Below are 27,804 nucleotides of genomic sequence, written 5' to 3'. Positions count from 1 at the left end.
AATTACCAAGGATTTATTGGAAAATTTTTGTTCATAATAATACGCATGTAGGGAAAGGATGTACATGTGTAACACTTAGAATGACACTACCTTAACTAAGTTTTTATGAATTAGATTGGTATATGTATATAAATCCAACAATTCACTTTTTTTTAAAATTAGTGAAACTTTTTCCTCAATACAAAAAATAAAGTTCTTTTGTTTTCAAGTTGGTTTCTTTACTTACAGATAATAATTCTACCAATGCTATTGGCACCCCTATTGGGTGCAATGAGGTGGATTAAAGTTGACATGTCTTGGCCTTGATTGCTTGTGTTAGCCAAACAAGCTCAATGCCCATGGGTGCAAGGAGGATATCTACATTGAAAATGGGTCTGTGAAATTTTCATGGGATATCTGTGTGTGTGTGTGTGTGTGTGTGTGTGTGTACCACACACACAAACACACACACATGCATGCATGCATGCACATATGTATGTATGTATGTATGCATGTGTATCTATATGTGTCTACAATGTGTATATGTATATGTATATGAGATGTGTATACATACATACAAATGCGCGCGCACGTGCGCGCGCGCGCGCACACACACACACCCCGACGTGCGTGCACACACTCACACATACACATATATATTAGCATTATAATCACAAGGTTCACTTAACAAAGCTTGTAGCAGAAATAAAAAAAAAGGCCTTGCCTATGCCAACATCACCAAAAGGGAGAAGGTGCTAAGTAAAGTAAGTACCCTGACGAGGATAAAGATGAGAAAAAATAAAGATGATCCTAAAAAAGCTACACATTGCTTGAATCAAAATCTCCTAATGCTAGTACAATGAGCATATCCTTAGAAAGCGATTTGGAAATATATATTTGTGATATTTATCATCAAATAACAACTTGTGCACTCACAACATGTATATGTACTTGTCTTCATGTGGGAGCGAGCCTCACAAATTCTAAGTTTGATCTTACAAATATGATAAAAACACTGTGCTAAACACTTAAGGTTTCTTAAGTATTGATATGAGTTTCTTCTTAAGACATTTTTAATAGCTTTTCAAATAATGATGCCACATCCCAAATTCTTGATCTTTGACATATGAGCATAAAAAAATATTGAAAATTGCAAGGCCCAACATTTTGCTCATCCAAAATTCAACTAAATTCACTAAAGCACCAAAGTTAAATATTGCTATGGCTAAGGGATGCTTTCAATGAACGGTCAATTTATTTGCAGGGATGAATGAAGTTCAATTGTAGAATGTTCAAATGAGGTAGAAACACAAATTTAGTGACAACGGCAAGCTATACAATTGTACTTGCTACGATAAAAAATGCATGAAATATAAACATTTTGGGTTTGATTTTCACTGAATTTTATAATTTATTAACTTTTTGTTTTTGGAAACATTACATGAGAAATCTCTCTCTCTCTCTCTCTCTCTCTATCTATCTATCTATCTATATATATATATATATATATATATATATATATATATATACATATACATATACATATATATTCATATACACATACATATACATATATATATATATATATGTATATATATATATATATATATATATATATATACATATACATATACATATATATTCATATTCATATACACATACATATACATACATACATACATACATGCATGCATGCATACATACATACATACATACATATGTATATATATGTACACACACACACACACACACACACACACATTTATATCTATAAAGATATAAATGTGTGCATTTATATCTATAAAGATTTAAAAGCTCCACTCCAAACCTCTCGGCTTGCGCCCTCCCCTCTTTGTTTATAGAACGTATTCCAACCTTTGCATTACAAAGAAAAGAGCAAAAAATTATTTGAATTTCTCTCACGTACTATTATAATGAAATGAAAGGAGAATATAAAAGCAAACCTGCAAAAGACGACGAGCATGGCCACCTTCCATGATGCGTGCAAAGGATGATGCATGCGAGAACTTGTTTCCTTCAAAAGATTCATAAAGGTCCGGATGTGCATCAAAGTGGATGATATCAACTGGGCCCCCAAGCTTCTCTGCAACTGCTCGTACAATAGGGTAGGAGAGGGAGTGATCACCCCCAATAATCAAAGGGCGAAGAGGATACTGTCAAGAAAAGAAAACATTTATAAAACAAAAGTTGAGAATCTTTAGGGTTGTGGTTTTTTACATGCTTGTGGCTGTGATTTAATTATTGCTTTGTGGACAGGTTGTGTTCACAACTAATTGTAAAATGTGGTTGGAATTAAGAACCATGGAAATAGGATGGACATGGAAGTTTCCTAATCCAAGGCATCCATGCCTCACCCATCCTAGAATATAGCGCACATGTGTAACTATGCTTAATCATATATCAATTTTACTTTTTTGGGCACAAGTTCGAAAATAAGAAAATTGTATACATCTCAAAGTTTGTAAAAGAAACATTAGTATCCCTACTAGTGCAGTAAAGAAGTACATGAAAGGTCATACTTTATGCAATATGGAAGAAGCACCAAGCTTGCGGATTCCATACTTCTTAGTTCTTGTTAAGTCTTTGAGGCTTCCTCTCTATAGAAAAACTATGGATAACTGGCTAGATGTAGAACTCCTTTGAAAAATCTAAAATATTAGCATATTTTTATGAACTTAACTGAAAATTGTTTGCTATGTAAGCCAATCCTTTAATGTTGAATCAACTTATTTAATCTCAAGGCATAGCACATTCTCAAGGCCTATGAGACTAAAGGAAGTTGTAATATGTGTATAGTCTACGTTTTGACAAAGGGATCACTATTAAAAATTGAGCTACAAATAAATATGAGAATTAACATCATAGAATTAAGACATTAACTATTCAAATTTAAAACCTCTAGTGGCTCCCATGGGCCCAAAATGTATGTTAGAAATATTTTGTCATGTACATTAGTGCGAAGTAAGTTACTTGGCAACATTCTTTCGCAAACCCTAGGCATTATGATGGTTTATCTTTAACTATTGTCTAACCTTTTGTAAGAAAGGATGACAATAATTCCAAATGTCTTTTTTTTTTCATTTTTTGCATATTTCATGGGTCCTTAGTACAATAATTCCATATGTCTTGACTTTTTTGCATGTCGAGAGATAGGTGGTTAACTATCACACTATCTTGCCCAATGGAAAGTGTGAGACACTATACTAAAAGGTAATTTGTTGCAGCTTTATTTTAGTAACTACAATGAACTCAAATGCTTGAAAAGGTTGTGTTTGGAGGAATTCCCATAGGAGGCTTCCTATATTAGAGTGCTCATCTAGGGAAGACTACCAATCTCACCTCCACCAAAATTTGCAATGCTCATAATTGGCAAAAGACAAGCCATTTGGTGTTTCCTTTTACAAGGAAAATTGCGTTGGCTTTGTTATTCTTACATTAAATGCAAGTCTTGCATCATCATCTAGTTCTCAACCTAAATTCCCATGCAACCACATTTTAACAATTAGTTGTGAACACAACCCCTCCACAAAGCAAGAGTTAAATCACAACCACATTTTAACAATTAATTGTGAACACAACCCCTCCACAAAGCAATAGTTAAATCACAACAAGCTCAAGATGAGAAGAGTCCATGTGGTAATAAATAAAGTAAAAGACAAGTAAAGTTAAGTAAACCATCACTTGAAACGTCTTTTAATTTCATGTCTACCTGATCCATGACCAGCTTCACAGAGTTAGAGACTGTCTTCATTAAGAGTTCATCTCCGATCCCAAGATTTTGCAACTCTTGGATTGGAAAATCCCCAACATCAGCTAAGACCCGTGGATCTGCCAAATCCTTCCCTCCATGGTTATGTGACAAGTCGGGAGGGAAGTTAGCATGAGCCTCTTCATGGAAGCATTGGTCCTTTGCACGCATATTATGAAAGCATGAGGTATTTCTTGTACAAGAATATGAAAGCCTAAGGTATGTCATGACCATCTCTTGAATCATAGTCGTGATAGAAGTTAGCATGAGCCTCTTTATGAAAGCATTGGTGCTTTTTGCAAGCATATTGTAAAAGCATAAGGTATTTCTTGTACAAGAATATGAAAGGGTAAGGTATTTCATAACCATCTCTTGAATCATAGTCACGACGAGTCAAAAATACAAATTTGCAAGTTAAAAATGTGAAGATGTACAAAGTAGGTCTGCCTTATCAACCTACCTCTTCTATCTCATGTATAGAAGTTTCCAGTATTGTCACTGTGGAAGTTAGCTGTGTTAAAAGGATCATGCGTGCTAATGCAACCCAATAGAAGGAAGAAACCATGGTGAGCTAATATTTTTTTGGCATCTTGGAAGCGTAGGGTAAAATATTTTAGAATCTTGAAAGGGAAAAAATGCATAAAAGAAATTTTGATACAGCATGCATACATGTATAGAGAACTTGTATTGCGAGATTATCCAAGCTATCTTCCACAACACAGACCTAATTGTAAGTATCTTTTCCAGGCTATTGGAATTTCAAACAAAAATCTTTTTTCTTTATCATTGATCGACAATGCCTGCTTTCTTGTTTAGACATATACCCTTCATCCTATGAGGAGTGGCAACTAATAGAGTGTATTCTAGGATTCTGGGATGTCTTACATGGGGACATAGGCGAATTGCAATGTCAAGGTAGATCTACAATACAACTTGCTAAATATTCGGGTATATTTTTTATGACCATTTTTACCAACTGCTGAACAATCGTAAAACACATGGTGCTTTACAAAGACAAGATCTCCCAGCATGGAATTCAGTGGACTAGCCTATTCTTGATGCCAATGTAACATAGGCATATAGAGCCAAGCTCTTCATAGAGGTACACTAGTCTTTAAGACCAAAGATTGCTACTAGAATAGTGAAAATAAACATTTTGCATGCCATTGACTGTGTTCGTAGAGCTATTTCATATTTTTCAATAAAAGATTGCAAATCAATGTTGACATACAAAGCAAGTGGAACTAAAGGCATTCCACATTTTTTGGATGATGGTTAGGATAGGAAAACATCCAACAACGTGTAGTGTGAGGTTTTCCTCAACAAAATTCAACTAAAATACATGATTGCTTTTCAAAATTGTATATTTTCTTTTTATTATAAATATAGTAGGTAGATTGGTACACAACTTGTGCCACTGGATCAGGATGTGAACTCTTTTGGACTTGCAAATGAGTTACTTGATGTTATTGTTACTGAGAATGGAAACCTAATGAGTGTCATTTCACTTAGGCAATGTTGTATACTCACTCAATTGTGCGACGATATTCTAATGGAGACAAGGGAACTATTTGGAATTGATTTTCATTCATTGTTAACAACTAGGGTGGGTAGGCAGTCTAACATGAGAGGATAAAATAGACATTAACATAATCACAACAAAATGCAGTGTTGCAAGATAATGGCCAAAGAAATGGTCACAAATTAATTCTGCTTATCATTTCTTTCCTTGTTTGGCCTTGTTTTTTATCCATTTATGTATTCTATAGTCCACTTTTGTTCAAGTAACACGTAACTTGTTATTTAACTTAAATCATATAAACTATTAAAATGTTAGAAGGACAAGAATAGAATTAGTAAAATTATGGAAACGAGACATTGACAAGGTCCATCAAGATTCGATCCTCCCTGCAAATGTCAAAGGTGGTGCTTTATTTACTGAGTTGGTGATGTCTAAAGAATTGTGCCTTTTGGAAATTGAATTCTAAAAAATACATAAATAAGGCTATGCTCAAAAGAGCTCATACGTTATCCTCATTGCAGTCTCCATACTATTGTGATAATGACATGAATAGTGTTGTCATCATTCTTCAATTTAGCATCCAACCTGCTCATCTCTCTTGACTCCAAATGTTGCCTGGGTTTGAGAACATGCATCAAAATAGAGGAATGTTGTAAGAATTTAGGTTGAAGTAAAATATCTTGGTCAATGAAAGAAAACAAAGTATAATAATAATATATAATGTAATTATTATAACCACACATATTGTGGCCGAGGAGGTGGTGCGCTTCCTTTCCCAAAGAATTATAATCCAAGGGAATGGGCCCTTCCCTGGGCGTCATGAGCCCTTCTCTGGGCGTCATGAGCATCGAGAATAAAGAGTCCAGTAGAGTCACGAAGTAGCATTGTGAATAGATAAGATATCGACATATTACCTGAATGTCAGTAGTCATACTCATATTGCAAATTTGAGAAGTTGATATGGTGCACCACCAGTCATGGCCATCTCTTTTACTCTCTATAAAGATGGAAAAATGCACTCTACTCATTATTCATGAATAATGCAAAAATTCATATTTGATGGAGGACTTCACACATGAATTGTTCATGTGTAAAGGGTTGATGAAGCAATCATAGCAACATTACGCGATCTCTCGATGGTGAAGAGATTGTATTTATCCTCAAAAACCACGTTGCTATAGAAAATTGCTTTGTTGTTGTGATTGTTGCTTAAGAAAAAGAAAACATTACATGTCCATCAACATCCATTTAGCCCATTGGCCCCCCATTCTGGTGCTCACAGCATTATGTTGATGCCATTGTCGATGATTGGATTCTGTCCACGCTCTCATTGAGGTCTTCCCCCCCTTGGAGTATCCTATATGATGCCTTAGGAAACAAACGGGTGATGGTTCTAAGCTTCCAAGTTGTTAGCAAAGGAGATGTAGCATGATCCATTGGAATAGCTGCAAGAAATAATTTAATCAATGAAAAACGAGAACATATTTTATCTTAACAACGCTTGTCCTTGGTAAGTTTGTAGATGCAGACCATGATGCTAATGGCATTGATGGCAACCCGGGGGGGGGGGGGGGGCTACATTCACTGACCATGGTGGGGAGCTTAAGGCTAAGAATATAGAAACTATCTAAAGCCGCATGCAAGGCACAATCCAAAATTCTTTAACTGTCAGTGCCAGAGGTAAGCACATTCTCAAAACTTTTGAGTTCTTATGATTGGATAAGCTCGCTTGCCTTGTTTTGAATGAACAGTTGATTTCCTTGATTTCTGTATAAGTTGTGCTCCCTTACATTTAAACTCTTTCCTGCTCAAATGTTTACTAATCAGAGGTTGTGTAAATCATATTCTATCTGCAGGTCCTATCCTTTTAGAAGATTATCATTTGGTCAAGAGGCTCGCTCAATTCGATCGGGAGAGGATCCCTGAACGCGTGGTGCACGCGAAGGGCTTTTTCGAAGTGACACGTGATATTTCACATCTCACCTGCATAGACTTCCTACGGGCACTTGGTGTACAGAGTCGTTTAATCGTGAGGTTCTCCACCGTCAACATAATTTTACATGTGTAGTTTCTTATTCATAATATTGATTCCAATCACATGTTCACAGGTAATGCAAAGAAGAGCGAGCATCATACAATGTAAAGACATCCCAAATGGAATGATTGAGATAGCTGAAAGATTTTAATTCCAGGTATTGTATAAATACAAGTAAGATTTACAAGAATGAGTGACTAAAATACTCATGCAATAATGTCCTACTATGTAGATGATGTGGGAGGCTCCATATGTGAAGCTTCCTTAGAAGTTTAGTGCATGTGATCATCATCAAGCTTCTCGTCCGCGCAGGCTGATCCTCCACATGAATGGTGTCCTTGTGCTCCAAATCATCCATGACACCACCCTCTCCAAAAACAAAAGTTGTCTCCTTCTCAAAAATCATCAGATTCTCCTACACAAAAATGGTGGACGCCTCCTCATCTAGCACTTTAAGTTCAAGATTTACAGCTGCAATTGTAGTAGGTTCCTCAAGGATAGTGTCCTACGTGCCAAAAATAGATGATGTGGCAACAACTTTCTCATGCATGGTCTATTGATTCTAAAAAACTAAAGCGGTCACAATCTCATCGAGGATGGGCTTGTGCAAACTAGCAGCATTATCTGTGACAATAGCCTCCTCCTACATGGTCTCCTTCACCCCAACATCTGAATCTGTAACATGCTCCTCATGTTGCACTCCATAAGTTGAAGCGATTTATTTTTCCATAGGTGCTTTATGAGCATAAAGTAGAAGTTGTTGTGTAACAAGAGATCTATATCGGTCCACATATTGTGGGGGGTAACTATTCTCTCCAAGCTTAAAGCCCCAAAAAAAGAAGAAGACCTTATTATACTTTTTCTCTTCTTGGCATCTACATAAGAGTCATTGTGAATATATAGATAGCGACGGTATTTTGAATGGTACAATCTGTTGGAATTAGGGTTGCAGGAAAGCACACAAAGCTTGGAGAAGAAGAAGCAAGAATGCACACAACACAAAGTGTATTAGATTGTGTCAATGTACAAAAGATCAGTTAGCCCTAGAAGGATAGGCGTATTTACAAGCCGGGGAAAAAAACCTCCTAAAGAGGGAAAAAGTGCCCCGGCGGTCCTAAGTGTGTTCACACACATCACTGCCTATATATATATGGCAACAAATTCCCCCTGGGAGTGATGGTGTGAACGAGAGCTGGCACTCATGTATAGGGGAGTGCCATGCCCGGATCAGTCCACAAAGGAGAGCAAGCCCAAAGCTTTGCGGAAAGCTTCGAACTTCTCACGAGGAAGCGCCTTTGTGAAAAGATCGGCGAGGTTGTCCTGTGTTGGCACATAGGCCAAGCTGATCTCTCCTGCTGAGAGTCTCTCCTTGACATAGTGATAATGCACCTCAATGCGCTTTGTGCGAGCATGAAAAACTGGGTTTCTCGCAACTGTCAATGCGCTCTGACTATCAGTGAAGATAGAGGTGGCAGACTCCTGTCCAACACCCAAGTCAGCGATAAGCTGTCTGAGCCACACACACTCAACCGTAGCTGTGAAAGCTGCCCTGTACTCAGCTTCACAACTAGAAGTGGCCACAGTAGGTTGCTTCTTGCTCAACCAAGATATGCATGAGCTACCGAGCATGAAACAAAAACCACTTGTGGACACTCTTGTGTCATAGCAACCAGTCCAATCTGAGTCCGAAAAAGCATGTAAATCTGGCGGCAACGATCCCCCCTTGGGATAAAACAACCCAAGATGTATGGTGCCACTCAAGTAGCGAAAGATGCGTTTAACTGCCTTCCAATGTTGAGACCCTGGGCTATGCATAAACCTGCTCACCTGTGAGACTGCAAACTGAATGTCCGGCCTCGTAATACATACATAAATGAGGCAACCAACAGCTGTCTGATAGAGTGTGACATCAAAGTGATCTCCAGCATCATGAAGACTCAACTTCAAACCTTTCTCCATTGGAGTAGCAATAGGCTTGCAGTCTTCAAGGCCAAATCTCCGCAACAATGTCTCAATATACTTTGTCTGACACAAAGCAATACCTCCATCACACTGCTTAAATTGTATCCCCAAATAATGATGCAAATGCCCCAAATCTGACATCTCAAAAGAGGCATTCAAATCAGCCTTAAAATCAGCAATATGACTCTCATTTGGTCATGTGAGCAGCATGTCATCGACATAGAGAGCAATGATTAGATGTACACCATCCACACGTTTAACATACAAAGTGCTTTCTGTTGGACTATTCTGAAATCCATGTGCAATCAAATATGCATGTATCTTTTCATACCAAGCTCGTGGAGCTTGCTTTAAACCATATAAAGCCTTTTTCAACCTGCACACTTTGTTTTCTTGCCCTCTTTGAATAAAACCACGAGGCTGCGATACATACAACACCTCATGCAAATCTCCATTCAAGAACGCAATCTTTATGTCCAGCTGATGTACATTCCAACCATTATGAGCTGCCAATGCACAAATGCTACGAATGGTAGTCATACGACAAGTGGGAGCAAAGGTCTCATCAAAATCAATGCCCTTTTCTTGAGCATAACCCTTTGCAACAAGTCTAGCCTTATAGCGATCAACACTGCTATCTGGCTTTCGTTTCAACTTAAAAACCCACTTACATCCAATGGCCTTTTTACCAATAGGCAAATCACACAAAGACCATGTACCATTCTTGATTATAGCATCATATTCAGTTTGCATTGCAGCCAACCAATTTTTTGATTTTTGTGCCTCATCAAATGAAAGAGGTTCTTCCTCTTCACACATACTAGACACAGCCAAAGCATAACAATCTGATGCATAAGAGGCATGCTGAAAACCTGAACGAGTACGACTAGATATAGGTGCATCAATTTTACTATCACGCAAGGTTTGCACCAGCCATTTAGGCATACCTCTAGCCTGCTCATTTTCAGCCCTACCCTCAGAAATTACATCCTGTAAATCTGCATCAGAAATAGGCTGATCTATGATGTCGTTTGAAATCTGCATAGGCTGAATATTTATCTCATTAGGACTTACATTTGAATTCCCATCTGTAAACAGAGGCAACAATGTATCAAATACATCCCGTGAGCTCACACCTGTCTCTTTGGTACATGATAACAAAGGCTGCACAACATCTTCCACAAAAACAACATCTCGACTAAACAAGATACGCTTTGACTACGGATGATACAATCTGTAACCCTTGCTCTCAGCACTGTAACCAACAAAAATGCATTTGACAGCCTTATCATCCAATTTTGTGCGTTGTTGCAGAGGCACTAAAGCATAGGTCAAGCAACCAAAGACACGTAAGTGACCAATAGAAGGCTTCCTGCCATGCCAAGCTTCGTATGGAGTAATAGACTGCAAGGCCTTAGTAGGACACCTGTTGAGTACATATGCAGCACACATGACAGCCTCAAGCCAAAACGCATGTGGCAAAGCTTGGCTCTTGACCATACATCATGCCATCTCCATAAGTGACCTGTTTTCCCTCTCAGCAACACCATTTTGCTGAGGGGTATACGGCACTGTACATTGGTGTTTTATCCCACGACTAGCTAGAAATGCATCAAACTCTTTAGACATGTACTCCCCCCCTCGATCAGAACGGAGGGTGCCCACATTACAATTGGATACATTTTCAACCATAAGCAAAAACTGTTTGAAGCACAAAAACACTTCGGACTTTGCCTTCAATGGATATACCCATGCATGCCTTGAGTAATCATCAATGAAAGTCACGAAGTACAAGTGTTTACCAAATGACGGAGTTTGCATAGGCCCACATACATCACTATGTACAAGTTGCAATTTGCGAGTGGCCCACACAGAACCATCCTTTGGAAACGCAGAACGCTGCATTTTGCCCAAAATACAGCCTTCACAAACATGTTTCAATGGTGCCTCAAGAGGGGGCAATGAAGCAACCATATCAAATTTCTGCAAACACAGCAAACTAGCAAAGTTCAGATGACCAAAACGAGCATGCCATAGTTTTGCATCTGAAACTGCCTTTTCATCAGAAACTGCATTTGCTGAATCTTTTACACACTTGTCATAAGAATTGAGCCTATACGGCCCACGAAACAAGGTGCCAGATACAATAATCGTATCACCAGAAGTCAAATCATGAACAGTACATCTGTCATCCACAAATTTGACTACAAGTCCAAGTCTAGCAAGCGCAGAGACAGACAATAGATTCTTCTTTATCCCTGGCACATACAAAGCATCTGAAAGTGTGAAAGCCCTGCCATTTGCAGCAGTAAGCATAATTTTACCAATGCCCTTCACTGGGTAAGAAGCATTATTGGCACATGTGACAGTATTCCCATTAGGGACAGCCTCAAGAGAAGTGAACATATCACGATGCGAGGTAATGTGCTTTGTAGCACCACTGTCAAAATACCAAACATGAGAGTCAACAGAAACAGCCAAACATGCATCATGTACAGATGGGTCATACTGGCAATACACGCTAAACGCCCATTCTGTATCCTGCACAACATTTGCAGAATCTGCATTTGTAGAAGCATCCGCTATTGTCGCTGCATTTGACTCTTTCTTCTTTGCCTCTTTAGCCTTTAGCTTAGGGCAATTCTTAATGACATGATCATTTGCCTTACAATAGTTGCACCTAGTCTTTTTCTTGCCTTTATCAAGAGCCTTCTCAGACTTATTGTTGCTACCTGTGGAAGGAGAAGAAGTTGCAGACCTACTAATAGGAGAAGAAACAGTGGAAGGGGCTGCCTTACCACTCCTTCTCTGCTGCTGCTGCTGGGCAGCAATAAATGCTTGATCAACTGCACGCTGCCTGGCCCTGTTTTGCCTGGACTACGCTTCTTGCAAGAGTTTGTTGACTAAAGTATCATACTTGACAGCATCAGGTCTGTCCTCATTAAGAAGTCTCCACGTGGAAGCAAAAGTCTGATATATCTCTAGTAAAGCATCAAGAACAGTCTGCACAAGAGAATGATCAGGAATAATCTCACCTGCAGAAATCAACTGTTCTTTGAGATCTTTAATCTCAGTAAGAAAAACATTCATGTCATCATCTTCTTGCATAATCTTCAATTCTAGCTCTTTACGCAGGTAAGCGATTTTTGCCTCGTTACGACCTGCATACAAACCAGCTAGAATATCCCAAGCCTGTTTTGCTGTTTTAGCTGAACGAATATGTGGGGTGATGTTACGTTTGACAGAAAGTGTAATCAAGGCATGAGCCTGCGCATCTTTACTATCCCAAACGAGCTTGTTCAGTAGTGGGTAAAACAGCAGCAACAGTAGAGTTGCTAGAACCTGCAACATCCTCAACAGATCCTACATCCACAGAACCTGGACGTACATCCGTACCCTGCACAATGTTCCATACTCCTTTTGCAACCAAAACATGCTGCATCATGTATGCCCAAAGTGGGTAGTTGCTGTCTCCATCCATCAGCAGACAACATGTGAAATACATCATTGCTGTTATCAGCCATGGCCACTGACTGAAACTGATACAAAAGCTACCTGTAATGAAGCAAAGACTGAACAGAAGACAACTTGTGCTATGTAGCACGGTCCACAATAGAACACGTATGCCTGTTTTGCAGAAAACTGCACTGTCGAAATTTCTGCAGAAAATGACGAAAACACCTGTGCAGAACTTGAAATGCAAAAACGGAGCCTGAAACGACCTCAGACGCAGAGTATAGGGACTTGCAAGCGCTCATGAAAACTCACCTCAATCGAAGAACGTGAGTCGGAGGGTGCTGGCGGCGTAGCCCTGGGAGTCGATGCCTGCTCTGATACCAATTGTTGGAATTAGGGTTGCAGGAAAGCACACAAAGCTTGGAGAAGAAGAAGCAAGAATGCACACAACACAAAGTGTATTAGATTGTGTCAATGTACAAAAGATCAGTTAGCCCTAGAAGAATGGGCGTATATACAAGCCGGGGGAAAAAACCTCCTAAAGAGGGAAAAAGTGCCCCGGCGGTCCTAAGTGTGTTCACACACATCACTGCCTATATATATATGGCAACACAATCAACGGTATATTAGATGGTAGCAGAGATGGTATATTTGATGGTATCATATTTGGTATTGTCGATGGTATGTTCGATGGTATTGTGCATCAATTATACCGTCGAAGATACCGTCGGTTATGCCGTCTAACATACCATCATTTTTCTGGTCAAAAGAAAATCATCTTCTTTGTATTTTTTGATGAAAAGAACGACGATAATCGGTGTTTCTGTAGTAGTGATGCTACGTAGGTGTGGGAAAATATGCATCGGCCCACGATATTGGTATGTGAACTTGTCCGATGGGCACCAAACTTGACAGGGTCCTTAAGGCAAGTGGTTTCCATGATCTTTACCAAGTATGATATGCGGCTATCAGTGCGTCTCCACAGTCTATTAGTGCATTTATAAGCGCGTCTACTATGCCAAATACCGCATATAAACATGCATCTATAGCCGCGTATACATTGTCATATTGACGAGGTGTTATACGCGTGTATAGATGCACTACTATGTTATAACCCTACGCCAGTGGCTCATTCTTCACTACACATTTTGCCGTCGTCAACCCTCCCATCTCTACACCTCCATACCTCCACACTATTCATACCCCCACACCTTTTTACCTCCCACCTCAAGTGTGAGCACTCATACGAGGACCGGGAAAGGAAGATCAAGAATCAAAGAGGACTTGGAACTCGTTGACTCATACCTTTCCAAGGTGTGCCACTTGATTCCTTTTTTATACGTGTTTTTGGGGTTTAGCTATTGCAATGTTGTCTTTTGTGGTGGTCCTTTGTGCACATGTTATTTCCTTTTTGGTGTTTGGATTGTGGGTGACAGTCCCCATCACGCTCAGTCGGCAGAGAAAATTTGAACTGTAGGGCGCCAATTAGCGCGTCAAATGGTGCTACTGTTTGACAGTACAGTCGTGCTTATTGACGCGTTTCTAGATGCGTTACCCCTTGAACCCGAGATAGTTTGGGGCTGGGATTGGGTTCTTCCCCATCCCCCTTCCCTCTTCCATTCACTTAAATTTTTTTTCCCATCCATTATTTATGTGTTCTTTTTCTATCTTGCATATGTTTTAATCCTAACCCCCCAGTGCTGTGTGTGCATATGTCTCCCTCATATTTATTGTGTGGTGTAGTGATTGGGGGTACCGTATACTCGTTGGGTACCTTTCTTTTTTGATTGGGAAGCTAGTACGCGGAGCTTATCATCGCGATGAGCATCACAATGAGAGTAGCCTGACACCAAGGACTACATGCACATCTTCTTGGGGAGACCCAAAAGATCGTAGAAACTCTTTGCGCGGCGAGAGCACTCCACGAGTAGCACTCAGCTCTTAATTACTAGTTAGCTTTCTTGTGCATTAGTTATGTAGTGACCCTGAGCCTAAACCCCTCTCGTCTCTTTTTTGTACCCTAAGCTCTTTTTTGTACCCTATACCCTAAGCTCTTTTTTTTGTACCCTATACCTCAAGCTCTTTTTTGCACATTGTACATCAAAGAAATATATAATAAAGTCGGATGCTATACCCTAAGCCCTCTCTTGTAGCTATGCACATTGTATATCAAAGAAATATATAATAAATCATGTCCTCTATTCTATGATAGCCTTCTTTTCTTGCTCCCATTCGTGCCTATGAGCGTTGTTTGGCTAGCCCTTTGGATCATGTCTTTGCCGACAAGACTTGCCAATAAGAGGTCCTTGCTCAAGAGACAAGTTGGCCAGGATAGAGCAAGGACATGCTCCAAAGAGCTAGCTTGCCACTGCTCATAGACGCGAGTGGAAGCAAGCAAAGAAAGCTGCCATGGAAGAAACAAGGCTAGTAGCACTGGGACGCACGACGGATCCAGATGGAGCAATATGGAGTGTCATGGGGGGCTGAATTTGTAAGTATGGATCTCAATGTGACTTGCATTTATGTGATTTCTTAGTCAGTTGTTGATTTAATCTAATACATGCATATGCTCTTTGTGTCAGATTGCAACTTGATATACAGAGACAGAAGGAGGCAATCCAGATGAAGGCGCCGAAGAAAGCTCCGAGAGTGAGGAGAGAGAGACTCCGACTAGTAGTAGATGTAGTGCTAGATAGAAGCAACTATTTTTTGTACTTGAAGCCATATATGGCTGGATGTGGCTTTAGGCATTACTATTTTTTTGTACTTCAAGCCACACGTGCATGTATGTACAAACCTACAAAGCCACTATTTTTTGTACTTGAAGAAGCCACATGTGGCTGGATCTTATTTAAGGCTTTATCACTTTTCGTACTTGAGGCCACATGTGTATGTATGTACAAGCCTTTTTTTGGGCAATATATATAAACACTTTTGTAATGTTTGTATTCAACTTCTCGTGCATGGATGGTTTACATGCGTCTAATGTTGTGGACTCAAAATCTTTTATTCGAAATTGTAATCATGGGCTTGTATAAGACAACTAAATCTGCTTCGTCTCTTAACTCGTGCACGGAATCATGCGAATTATACTCAATGCATTGATGTTGGTTGCATTAAATACAATGCATGCATGTATGAGCAAAGGGTATGAAATATGAGCATGTTGCTTTTTTTTTATTTACAAATTTTGAGTCGTGTCTATAAGCGCAGTTACGGTCTGTGTCTATCCACGCATCTAGTTGTCATATAGATGCCAATATACACGCGTGTATAGACACGCAAAAAGTGCCCTGTGTGCATTGTGCATTTTCTTGTCTGTGAGCGTGTCTATACACTCATCTATATGTGCGTCCAACTACACTTTAGCAGCATAAATAAATGCTTGTCGATAGGTGCATAAATAGCGGCGTGAATAGACGCTCCCGTAACTTTACTACCCAGACCAGAAAACGTGTCTACGCACGCACATGTGACCGCTTTTCCTTGTTGTGTGTGTACATGTGTATGTGTATATGCACACGTACATGTGACCGCTTTTCCTTGTTGTGTGTGTACATGTGTGTGGTGTGTGCGTGTGTATGTGTATATGCACACGTGCATACGTGCATGTTTCCACACACTTGCATGTTTGTGTATGAGTATGTTTATGCACCCCCTGTCTATGTGTATGTTGTGTATGCATGTGCATGTACATGTGTATGCCCCGTGCCTATGTACGCACATGCATATATGTATGTGTGTGTGGTGTATGCGTGAATGTGCGCATGTGTGTTTTGCTATGTGTATATATAACAATTATCTGCATGTACATTTGTGCATATTCACCTACGTGTGTGTGTGTGTGTGTGCGTGCGCGCAACGCTTGTACGCGTGAGTGTGTGCTTGCATATGCAGATGTATGTGCATTTGTGTACACCCTTTCAAGTGTGTGTATGTTTATGTGTGCAACCCCCTACCTATGTGCGTGTTGTGTATGCATGTGCATGTGTATTTATGTATGCATATGTGTAGAACGAATAGCGTGTGCATTCTCCTCCTTCCTTGCACACATCTTTGCCTGTATAAAGAATGTGACACTCGTCGAACTGAGTGTCCTCTATGTGGAGCCCCAAAGAATGCAAGACCTAGGTTTACATGGAGTAAATCATCCTTCTTCCACATTGTCAGCTTGAGATCATTGCTCCTTGAGGTCCCTGTTCTCTTTCACAGTGCGGGCATAAGCATCACCCATGAGCATCACCTGACTCTCCATAATTGCATCATCCACATCACTCTCCCCGCATCCTTCCTTGCTTTGTTCCCTGCTCTGTGCTACTACTTGCTCCAGATTGCTTCTGAGATTGGAGACCATAGCCTCATTGTTCTTGGCCAAGTTCTGCCAGAGCTGGGATTCTAGACTGAGATGTTTCACACGCTCCTCCAATTCCCAATTCCTGCGGCCTATTCTCTCAACCTCCACGTCCTTTTTCTTTAGCCGCCTCCATACACTTTCCTTGATTAAGGTCAATAATGCTCTGGTGTGCTGCTGCCGTTTTTCCTCGAGCGCTTGTCTCATCCGCTCTCCCTGAAGACCGTTCCACCATCAGATCCAAAGGTCGAAATTCCAAAAATCAAATTCCGACGCAAGGATTGGCAAAACATGATTTCAAAGAATGGACAAAAAGATTACCCAAATTTTGATGAGCTGATCGACCTCTTCTCGTTGCTTCAGGTACTGTGATTGCAACTCATCGCCCAGGATTGACGCCAGCAAAGATTGGATCTTGATAAGATCATCGAGTTGTGCTTTCTCTCTATTATGCCGCGAGCTACGACATCGAATCCCTCTTGGTTTCTACCTACTCTCCTGATTCGTGCTCTGTGCCGAATCCTCCGTCTCCTCTTGGGCTACCTGTGTGACCTTGTTACAGACGTTGATAACCCATTGTCTCAAGACGCGGATTTCTTTTATGATAAAGAACTTTCGGACGTCAGCATTACGTCCTCATAAGCTCTACATACCTGTCCTATTGTACTTAAATGATACCGCTTGCTTATGGGTACACATCATTGCCTCACACATTCATATAAAAACGGTCATTACATAGAAGAATGTACGCCACAGTAGTTCGAGATGGCTTTGACTTGCCGCTTGCTATTGTCTTTTTGTGGAAGAGAGTAGCCCCAATGTGTCAAGGTCCTGGGCTCGCTGGAATACCGGCAAGACTGGCAGAATAGTCTCACAGGTCGCCATCGACGGGAGGAAATGGGCCTCCCAGCTCGCCCAGACCCTTGACGACACGGTTAAGGCCACCGGTCGGCAAGAAGGCCCCCGGTTGCCGTCGGTCGCCTTCTGGCCTCCCGGAGGCCTTTCCCTAATATCTTGAGGAGTCGTTAAAGGAATTGCATCGATGGATATGTGAGGAGAGGGTGTTTCCTTGCAAAGCGTTGAAGAATCCCGATGTTATTTAGACTTGTAATAGCGGCCGGGACACAGAATTGTGGACAGTGGCTCTAGTTACAAAAAGCTTGTTCTCGCACACTCTCAGCCGGTAAAATTGCAGTGCCAATGGATGTGTGAGGGCTGGAATACACATACCAATGAAAACTCCTTGCTCACATGGAAGGCAATCGAGCTTTGCAACGTTTGAAAATTCATTTGGCGCAGGATCTGGGTGGTCAAATCGTTGTCGCGGTTATATTCTAGACACGTCCATCGTTCCATCGATGCTTTTTGTGAATACATTCCGAGCATTAATCTGCTCTTCAGCGTCAAGGCCTTAGGCTGTCTTCGGGCGGCGCAGGTCCTTTGTTGGCTGAGTCGTCGTTCGTTTGCGGCAAGTCTATGTTAACTTGTGTTTGGGGCTGAGGGTCTTTTTTCTTTTTTGGAGGGGTTGAATTCAGCGAGTTCTAGGCTAAGGCCGAATTCTGGGATGCCCATATCAAGAGGAAGATTTTTAGCGCAGGCACCAACAGCCACGATGACATTGTCGGGGGCTTCCTTGGGCCAGGAACCTTTTGGCCGCGACTCCGAAGGAGCGGTTGGGTTGACGGTTCTATTGTACGACACGTGTCAAAGGAATGTTCACTAGATCACCACATAGTTCCACGTGGCGTAGAGCTGATCCGTCCTTAATAGATAGAGAGAAGAGAAGAGAGAAGGCACAAAATTTATTTTTATTTTTAAAAAATTACACTTCGAAATTCATCACTAGCATTGCAACAGTGCTTACAAAAACATGGAATTCAATGATGAAACAGGCCGGCTAAGGATCCCCACGCCTTGTCGTGGATGCTCCGCTACCTGCAGAAAACGTCAAGAATCGTTGGTTCTAAAATTGTCCCACTGTTGTCTCCGAGGCGGCTTGTTCAATGTGACTACACAGACGGCCATGGATAAATATGGTGCATACAAGAGAGTTTTGAAGGTCTGTGGGTCGTGTTAGAAGCAAACGCAGGAACTAGCGGGACCGCACCACCGGTGCAACGAACCTCTTATCTGCTATCGGGAAGGCCAAATGCCCCGATTTCTATATACATGGTATTTACGTGAAGGAAAAATGTGGGTCGGCCAACGACATTGATATGTGCACTTATTCGGTTGGTACCAAATTTGGCATGGATTTTAAGGTGAGTTTTTTACATGATCTTGACAAGTATCAAGAGCATCTTACATCGTATGTCCAATTGGGAAGGACAAATGGCTCAATTTCCATACACGTGGTATGTATGTGAAGGAAAATTACACGTTGGCCAACAACATTGATATGTGCAAGTCTCTGATTGGTACCAAAATTGGCAGGGGTGTTAAGGTGAGTGTTTTCCATGATCTTGACATGTATCAAGTGGATTGGATGCCATATGTCCAATCGGGAAGTGCAAATGCCCCAATTTCTATATGCATGGTACGTATGTGAAGGAAAAATACGGGCTGGCCAACGACATTGATATATGCACTTATCCGATTGGTACCAAACTTGGAACTGTTCTTAAGTTGAGTGGTTTCCTTGATCTTGCCAAGTATAAAGAGAATTGGACCCCGTATGTCTAGTCGGAAAGGCCAAATGCCCAATTTCCACATGCATGTTACGTATGTGAAGGAAGATTATGCGTCGGCCAATGACATTGATATGTCACTTGTCTAATTGGTACCAAACTTGAAATGGGTCTTAGGGTGTGTTAACCTTTTGGCAGCCCACCATGTTGTAATATATGTACTTACAATTTTTGCCGATTCGGCCATGTACATAGAGAGCTAAAAAGAAAATGAGGGAAGCTAGAGTAGGGTGGTCGCACATTGCGCCACTAGCTAGGAGAATTAGAGCTTGAGAGAGTGCAAGAGATGGAAAGGGTTAGTCCTCCCTTGAAAAAAGGTACTTGTATAAAAGGCAGTCTTTGACTTTAGTCTTCACTTGTTGGATACCACGTTGAATGCAAAGAGCTCAAGCTTCCCTCCACTCCCTTAAGGGTGTTGGATTTCTTGCATGCTTTCTTTCCTTCTATGGTCTCATGCGATTGCTACGTCCACGGTTTCCCCTTCACCCACGCTCACGAGTATGCCATCTTCTCTCTTTCCCTCTCCCTCTCCTCTCCAAGCGAAATCGCATTTGCAACAAGTTGGGAGCTGCGAACGTGACATTCGTAGAACCGATTACGAGGTTGGCTCCTACCTAGAAGTAGCAATGAGTTGAGCACTCACTTGCGGCATGCTTGGACAATCCCCAATGACATGTGAGTCGCATACATAGAAGACTTAACATTTTTGGTGCCATTGCTACGGATACTAGTCAGGTACGCTCCACCAATACCAATCGTTCCATCGTTATCCACCCGATTCGAGCTTAGAAGCTTGAGCTAGAGTATAGACCGTTTTTGTGAGTTTGGAGAGATTTGAAGGTGATAGGAGTTTTGTTTGTTGTTGAAAGTTGTGTAGAAAGGTTAGCTTTTGATTGATTGTTGTCAAAATCAAGAAAAACTAGTACGAAATCTCTTTTTTAGTTGTGATTTGACGTTTGAAGTGACCGGTTCTAGGTGTCACATCGTAGGAAAAAGGTCAAATCGGTAGAAAAAAATGTTTGTTTATGATTTCTTTTGTGATAGGTCATTAGAGTGTGTTTGTGTGTGTCCATTTGTGTCAAAATAGATCAAAAAACAACAAAAAAACCCCCTGATAGAGTCCAAAGTTGTGTCGACACAGAAAAACTGTCAACTGCCTAGAGTGTGCTGCTTTAGTAAAGCAGTGCACCGCTATACATAGCAGTATGCCGCTTTAGCAGTAGCCTACCAGCTACTGCTAGCTATTACCTACCCCCTCTAACAACATTTATTGTGCCATCCTGGCTGTCAGATAGAGGAATCTCTAAAGCAGTGCGCTGCTTTAGCATTTGAGAATTTTCATAAGTATTTAAGAGGAAAAAATGTGAGAGAAGAAATCAATGTTTGGGAGAGCAAGGCAAAGCCTACTCTAATACCAAATGTAGCAAGAGAAAAGCATGGAATAAAGCAGACATAACTCATTTACAAGATGCAAGAATGAGAGCACAATGGCTACCCAACATGCCAAAACCCTAGTGTGGAACCCAACTAGGGTTGAAACACACACACTATCACTAACTCAACAACTTATTGTGGTTTGAGGGAAAAACCTTAAATAACAGAAAACATGCCATTAACCCTTATTGCTTACACATTTTCCACTGCCTTAACTAATACATTAATTCCAACAATCTAGGCTACTAGGAGACCAATGATGAAGCTACAGATTCACACTAGCCAAGATTTCACCTAAGTTCTTAGAACAAAACCACAGTAGTCCCAAGCATTTATAGTGGATATATTTACAATCTAGATTGATGTTTGTGGTATCCAAAGCCAATGGGCCAAAGATGAAGTGACACCATTATACTTTGCGTGAAAATGGACTAGACTTGCACATTTATCTTTTAAAACAAGAAAATTGCTATTTTCATTTGATAATGAACTTCAAATTGCACATTCAATCTTTATGGGCACTTTGATTTGAACATCTTTTTGACATTACATTTTATATTTCAATATTGAAATAATTGACAATTCACATTGGCATTATTATATGGTGCACTTAACCTTCATATCAAATTCTCTTGAAACTTTTTGTACATATAGAAGAAATATAAGTGTTTAGAATTTATAAAACAAAATTAGCTTATATTATATATCTTACATGGAGCACATTGTAGCCATGCACTACAAGAGCTAGGAGGTGCTTGATTTTGCCTAGTTTTTGTAGCATTTGAAACTTGTGTAAACAATCGGAAGATGGATGTTGACAAACTGACTTGCTTCTCATTATGAAATAGTCATTAATAATGAGTGAAGTGATTTAGGTTTCAAGGTCAAACATGCTAGTTAATTATTGGATTGAAACACTTATTTCAATTGACATTATGTCTACATTTTGTGTCTCAAGGTGGCACAACCACGAAGCTCCCATTTAGAGAAACTTTAAAGTAACTCTAATAAATTTACAATAAAAATTCCCAATAAGTTGTAAAACCAAAATGAAGGGTGTAAGTTGAAAGGAGAGGGAAATATAAAAAAGTAGGTGAATGTGAATAAATATGGGGAAGGGTAGATGAGTGAAAAGAGAGGAGAGGAGAGAGTGAAAGAGGGGATGGACCATCAAATATAAGTGCGGGACCCTCTTCCTACATTTAAATAATAGCATGTGCTTTTAATAAAGGGTGGTGTCATACAAGCTAAAAGACAAAACAAGCCATCACATATAATCTAATTTAACATTTAACTAAAAATTTATACTAACCACATCATTACTAAAATAGTAAACATTGACAAAATAAAAGCAATTACATCTCTCCAACATAAGTGAATAAGGTGACTAAACCACTATAGTCTTGCTTTTAACAAGCTTAGGCAGTAATGTTTTCCAATAACTTGTAAAAGGGAAGGAAAAGTGGAAGGAAAGGGGTAGTGAAAAATGCAAGTGAAGGTGAATAAATATGGAAACAGGTAGATGAGTAAAAAGAGAGGAGAGGAGAGAAGTGGAGAGGGGATGGACCTTTTTTTTTTTTGACCAGCCAGGGTCTCAGGCTCTTATGAGCCCTTGACGCTCGGAGGAAACCCGTGCCCTAGCTCATGAATTCGCTAGCACCTTAGAGTCGATCACTCCGGTGCATGGACCATTAAAAATGCTGGGACATGAGTGGAGACCCCATTTAAATAATCTCACATAAGATAAAATACTTCACGACTATTAACTAAACTACTACTAACTTGAATTTAAACTAACATTAAGCAGCATTAAGAAAAGTCAACATGCATAACTCTTTGAAATAGTTGCCTCAGATCCTTGGAGCTTGTTCACGCAAGCAGCTTGGTTTGTAAACCAACTTGTCATTGGCAGCTCATACTTGGAAATTGGATTTTGGGCTGGCCCCTATTCTAGAGCAAGGACCCAAGGAAAAACCATGTCTGTAGGTGATTTTGATATGTTAAGGAACTCTTTGCTGACACCTCAGCCCTGCATGCACAAGTGAACCCGAACTTTGCCACATGCTGGTTTGCAAACAAATCCAACAAGCTCTTAACTCTATGAGGGCCAAAAATCAAAGTAACGTGCTGATGCTATATATGCTATCCCAAAAGCATGTACCCTTGTAAGCGCAGGAGTCAGAGTTGCACAAAATTCACGACGCACGAGAGTCTCGCTACTGGCAACGGGCATGCATGTGTACTAGGTACAAATTCTGCGAGCCAAACTACAAAGCACAAGTGTACAAGTTTCAGGCTTTTATTTTGGCCTCGTGACGGCCAAGCCGTCTCTGTCAGAAGTCAGGAACGCTGACTCGTCACCAACTCTAGATAGTAGATAATCTCCACTTCTGATTTCCAGAAATGAAAAAAATATTACGTAAGTTGGCCTTTATAAGAGCATTAAGCGCAGGAGTCAGAGTTGCACACAATTCACGACGCACGAGAGTCTCGCTACTGGCAAAGTATTCGCACGCCTGAACACACAAACTTAACGCTACTGGCAACGCGCATGCATGTGTACTAGTAGGTACGAATTCTGCGAGCCAAACTACAAAGCACAAGTTGTCAAGTTTCAGGCTTTTATTTTGGCCTCGTGATCAAATTGCCGGCCAAGCCGTTTCTGTCAGAAGTCAGGAATCCTAACTTGTAACCAACTCTAGATAGTAGATAATCTCCACTTCCGATTTCCAGAAATTGCTCCATCGCTCACATTACCAACTAGCAGACCATTATTATAAGGTGGTCGCCTTGCTTCCATGCCTTTACTCTCTAGTTTACCAGTTTGTGTAGGAACAGAGATTTCATGCTTACGACTTGTCCATTTTCTTTGTAGCAGAGGTTTCTGATTGATTTGCAGCCATGATGAGGATTGCCCAGCACCTGAGAAAGCTCGAGACCCAGCTGCGTGCGAGAAACTTTTCCGGATACACCATCCCAGTAACAGCATCGTCTCGCCATGCCCAGGATCGTGTCATAAACGCTTCGCTAGCTCTCCTTCACGAGCGCGCAAGGGCTAAGGCAATTTTATCATATCGTCTAATGCTTCCAATTCTTAGTAACATGCATTCCATCATCCCTGTTGCTGACTTAGTGTGTTAGTTGTTATCTTAGTACAGGCTGAGGTTGTGCATGCTGCTGGTGGGGCACAAGCAGTCTCCTGTCTTCTTGGACTTCCTTTGGGCCACAACTCCTCTTACCATCGAGGAACGGCTTTTGCTCCTCTGTTTGTACGAGAGGCCATTTGGTCTGCAAGTGCCAATTCCACAACCGAGGAAGGTTGGGTGCTTCACCTCTTTTCATTTTGCTACTTTCCTCCATTTATGAGTGGTTAGGGGGGAGAGGACACATAACGTCACTTGGGGGAAGTGGTTGCACCTTCATATGACACATCATGAGCTATGCAAATTTGGAATGTTGACTCTTCGTGACTATGTATAGTACGTAGCATTTTAATGAATAGGTTTGCATTTTTAACTTGCAAATTTGGATTTTTGACTCGTCGTGACTATGATTCAAGAGATGGTTATGAAATACCTTACCCTTTCATATTCTTGTACAAGAAATACCTTATGCTTTTACAATATGCTTGCAAAAAGCACCAATGCTTTCATAAAGAGGCTCATGCTAACTTCTATCACGACTATGATTCAAGAGACGGTCATGACATACCTTAGGCTTTCATATTCTTGTACAAGAAATACCTCATGCTTTCATAATATGCTTGCAAAGGACCAATGCTTCCATGAAGAGGCTCATGCTAACTTCCCTCCTGACTTGTCACATAACCATGCAGGGAAGGATTTGGCAGATCCACGGGTCTTAGCTGATGTTGGGGATTTTCCAGTCCAAGAGTTGCAAAATCTTGGGATCGGAGATGAACTCTTAATGAAGACAGTCTCTGACTCTGTGAAGCTGGTCATGGATCAGGTAGACATGAAATTAAAAGACGTTTCAAGTGATGGTTTACTTAACTTTACTTGTCTTTTACTTTATTTATTACCACATGGACTCTTCTCATCTTGTGCTTGTTGTGATTTAACTATTGCTTTGTGGAGGGGTTGTGTTCACAATTAATTGTTAAAATGTGGTTGTGATTTAACTCTTGCTTTGTGGAGGGGTTGTGTTCACAACTAATTGTTAAAATGTGGTTGCATGGGAATTTAGGTTGAGAACTAGATGATGATGCAAGACTTGCATTTAATGTAAGAATAACAAAGCCAACGCAATTTTCCTTGTAAAAGGAAACACCAAATGGCTTGTCTTTTGCCAATTATGAGCTTTGCAAATTTTGGTGGAGGTGAGATTGGTAGTCTTTCCTAGATGAGCACTCTAATATAGGAAGCCTCCTATGGGAATTCCTCCAAACACAACCTTTCAAGCATTTGAGTTCATTGTAGTTACTAAAATGAAGCTGCAACAAATTACCTTTGAGTATAGTGTCTCACACTTTCCATTGGGCAAGATAGTGTGATAGTTAACCACCTATCTCTCGACATGAATTAAATGGCGTGTAATCAGCAATAAGTACTAAGGACACATGAAATATACAAAAAAGTCAAACATAAAGACATTTGGAATTATTGTACTAAGGACCCATGAAATATGCAAAAAATGTCAAAAAAAAGACATTTGGAATTATTGTCACCCTTTGTTACAAAAGGTTAGACAATAGTTAAAGATAAACCATCATAATGCCTAGGGTTTGCGAAAGAATGTTGCCAAGTAACTTACTTAGCACTAATGTACATGACAAAATATTTCTAACATACATTTTGGACCCATGGGAGCCACTAGAGGTTTTAAATTTGAATAGTTAATGTCTTAATTCTATGATGTAAATTCTCATGTTTATTTGTAGCTCAATTTTTAATAGTGATCCCTTTGTCATAACGTAGACTACACACATATTACAACTTCCTTTAGTCTCATAGTAAATTTACAAAAGGTTTGATAACTTTTAATAAAAAAAGGAATAATCAAAATACCTTTCAAACTATAAGAGTCAACGGTACTTCACCTTTATTGGTTGAAATAAAAATTTTTTATATACCATATTTTTACACTATATATATATTATAAAATTTAATGTAAATAAAAAAAATAAACGTTATGTAATATGGAATCTAAACGTTTTAAAACGTTTATTTTTAATCGTTATAGAATCTAACGTTTATAAAATTAACTATAAATTATCGAGTCATTATCTTATCGCTCACTCGAGGACGCTTACAGTCCACTCACTCACTGCTCAGTGCTAGCCTCCAGTTATGCTACGACTTCTCTTTCCAGGTATGCAAAACGAGTGTGTGCACTGTGCAGTGTCCAGCCTTCTTCTTCATTCTAATTTCTCAGCCTTCTTCCGTCCTTGAGTCTCAGACTCCAGAGACTCCATGTCCACGGGCAAACAACGAGTTTGTGAGAAACCTGTGACTCGTGACTCCGTGAGTCGTGTGTAGACTCACGGAAGGTGGCCATGCACGTCGTCTTTTGCAGGTTTGCTTTTATATTCTCCTTTCATTTCATTATAATAGTACGTGAGAGAAATTCAAATAATTTTTTGCTCTTTTCTTTGTAATGCAAAGGTTGGAATACGTTTTATAAACAAAGAGGGGAGGGCGCAAGCCGAGAGGTTTGGAGTGGAGCTTTATGAGATGAGGCATTTTGAAAAACATCGTGAATTTTTTGAGAATTTGGTATGCCACATCTTACCCAGCCTTAAGTTGAGAATAATGCTCCAAGCTTAATTTTGATAATGATGATGCATCCATATATGGCCTTTTGTCCAACCTTTACTTGGACATTTTGCCCACCTTTTACTACTCAAGTGGCAAAAAACCATTTTAAACCATGAAAAGACATTCAACTATGTTTCATCACCATATTTGCCATGTGACAAAATTATTTATGTTCATGTTGGACTGTGTATTGTAGGAGCTTGGCGTGGGTGCAAAAGGTGTGTACGTATCCATTGACGTAGATTGCCTCGACCCAGGTTTTGCACCAGGAGTGTCTCACATAGAGTCTAGTGGACTCTCCTTCCGTGATGTGATGAATATCTTACAACACTTGAAGGGAGACATTGTTGCAGGCGATGTTGTGGAGTACAATCCTCAACGTGACACATCATATCATATGACCGCCATGGTGGCATCAAAATTTGTGCGGGAACTAACTGCAAAGATGTCAAAAATGTGAAAATTACCCCTCCAGATAATCATAGCCAAACAATCTTAGTAATAAATTATGTTCACACTATGCAAACATGAGCATTGAAAGATTGAATGCATCCAATTACCTACAAGGGATTCTAATCTATGTATCAATGGGATAGTACTATCTCATTGAATCTTATGTGGAAAAAGCATGTTTTAAGAATCATTCATGTTAGTCAAGTTAATCATGTGATTCATGTGGCCATTTTCATTCATGGTAATGCTCTAGTAATGATTGTGTTCCTACATATCTTTGTTCAAAAGAAAGAGGGCCTACTTTGTGCCATCTATGGAAAAATAAGTGATTTTGAAGAAAATAATTTCATTTGATCACAAAATGAAAATTTCATTACAC

General features: G+C 40.1%; 2 protein-coding genes across 2 annotated transcripts; one reads left to right on the top strand and one right to left on the bottom strand.

Annotated features, from left to right (window-relative positions):
* Nucleotides 1-1,741: 1,741 nt before the first annotated feature.
* Nucleotides 1,742-3,919, bottom strand: LOC147625878 (arginase 2, chloroplastic/mitochondrial-like). The gene is made up of 4 exons (XM_086817745.1): nucleotides 3,710-3,919; nucleotides 1,944-2,153; nucleotides 1,801-1,854; nucleotides 1,742-1,747 (listed from the first exon to the last, which is right to left on the bottom strand). Exons 1-4 carry the CDS (start codon nucleotides 3,917-3,919, stop codon nucleotides 1,742-1,744), a joined length of 480 nt encoding a protein of 159 aa, XP_086673871.1.
* A 20,018-nt stretch (nucleotides 3,920-23,937) lies between these two features.
* LOC147625877 (arginase-like) lies at nucleotides 23,938-27,432 on the top strand. Its single transcript, XM_086817744.1, has 7 exons — nucleotides 23,938-23,976; nucleotides 24,074-24,255; nucleotides 24,354-24,513; nucleotides 25,031-25,286; nucleotides 26,694-26,730; nucleotides 26,820-26,930; nucleotides 27,169-27,432. Exons 2-7 carry the CDS (start codon nucleotides 24,097-24,099, stop codon nucleotides 27,430-27,432), a joined length of 987 nt encoding a protein of 328 aa, XP_086673870.1. The 5' UTR covers nucleotides 23,938-23,976; nucleotides 24,074-24,096.
* Nucleotides 27,433-27,804: the final 372 nt, after the last annotated feature.

Source organism: Cibotium barometz, chromosome 23 (genome assembly GCF_041138505.1).
Source record: "Cibotium barometz isolate CiBa-2024 chromosome 23, ASM4113850v1, whole genome shotgun sequence".
NCBI lineage: Eukaryota > Viridiplantae > Streptophyta > Polypodiopsida > Cyatheales > Cibotiaceae > Cibotium > Cibotium barometz.
Note: the sequence above shows the minus strand (reverse complement) of the source record. Positions and strands in the feature narration are given on the sequence as shown.

Coding starts and splice junctions, on each gene's coding strand:
- LOC147625878 (XM_086817745.1), bottom strand. CDS start 3,919: ATGCGTGCAAAGGACCAATGCTTCCATGAAGAGGCTCATGCTAACTTC. Junction 2,154..3,709: donor TGAAGCTGGTCATGGATCAG/GTAGACATGAAA, acceptor TTTTCTTGACAG/TATCCTCTTCGCCCTTTGAT. Junction 1,855..1,943: donor ATGCTCGTCGTCTTTTGCAG/GTTTGCTTTTAT, acceptor TGTAATGCAAAG/GTTGGAATACGTTCTATAAA.
- LOC147625877 (XM_086817744.1), top strand. CDS start 24,097: ATGATGAGGATTGCCCAGCACCTGAGAAAGCTCGAGACCCAGCTGCGT. Junction 24,514..25,030: donor CAATTCCACAACCGAGGAAG/GTTGGGTGCTTC, acceptor ATAACCATGCAG/GGAAGGATTTGGCAGATCCA. Junction 25,287..26,693: donor TGTGATTTAACTATTGCTTT/GTGGAGGGGTTG, acceptor AGTCGTGTGTAG/ACTCACGGAAGGTGGCCATG.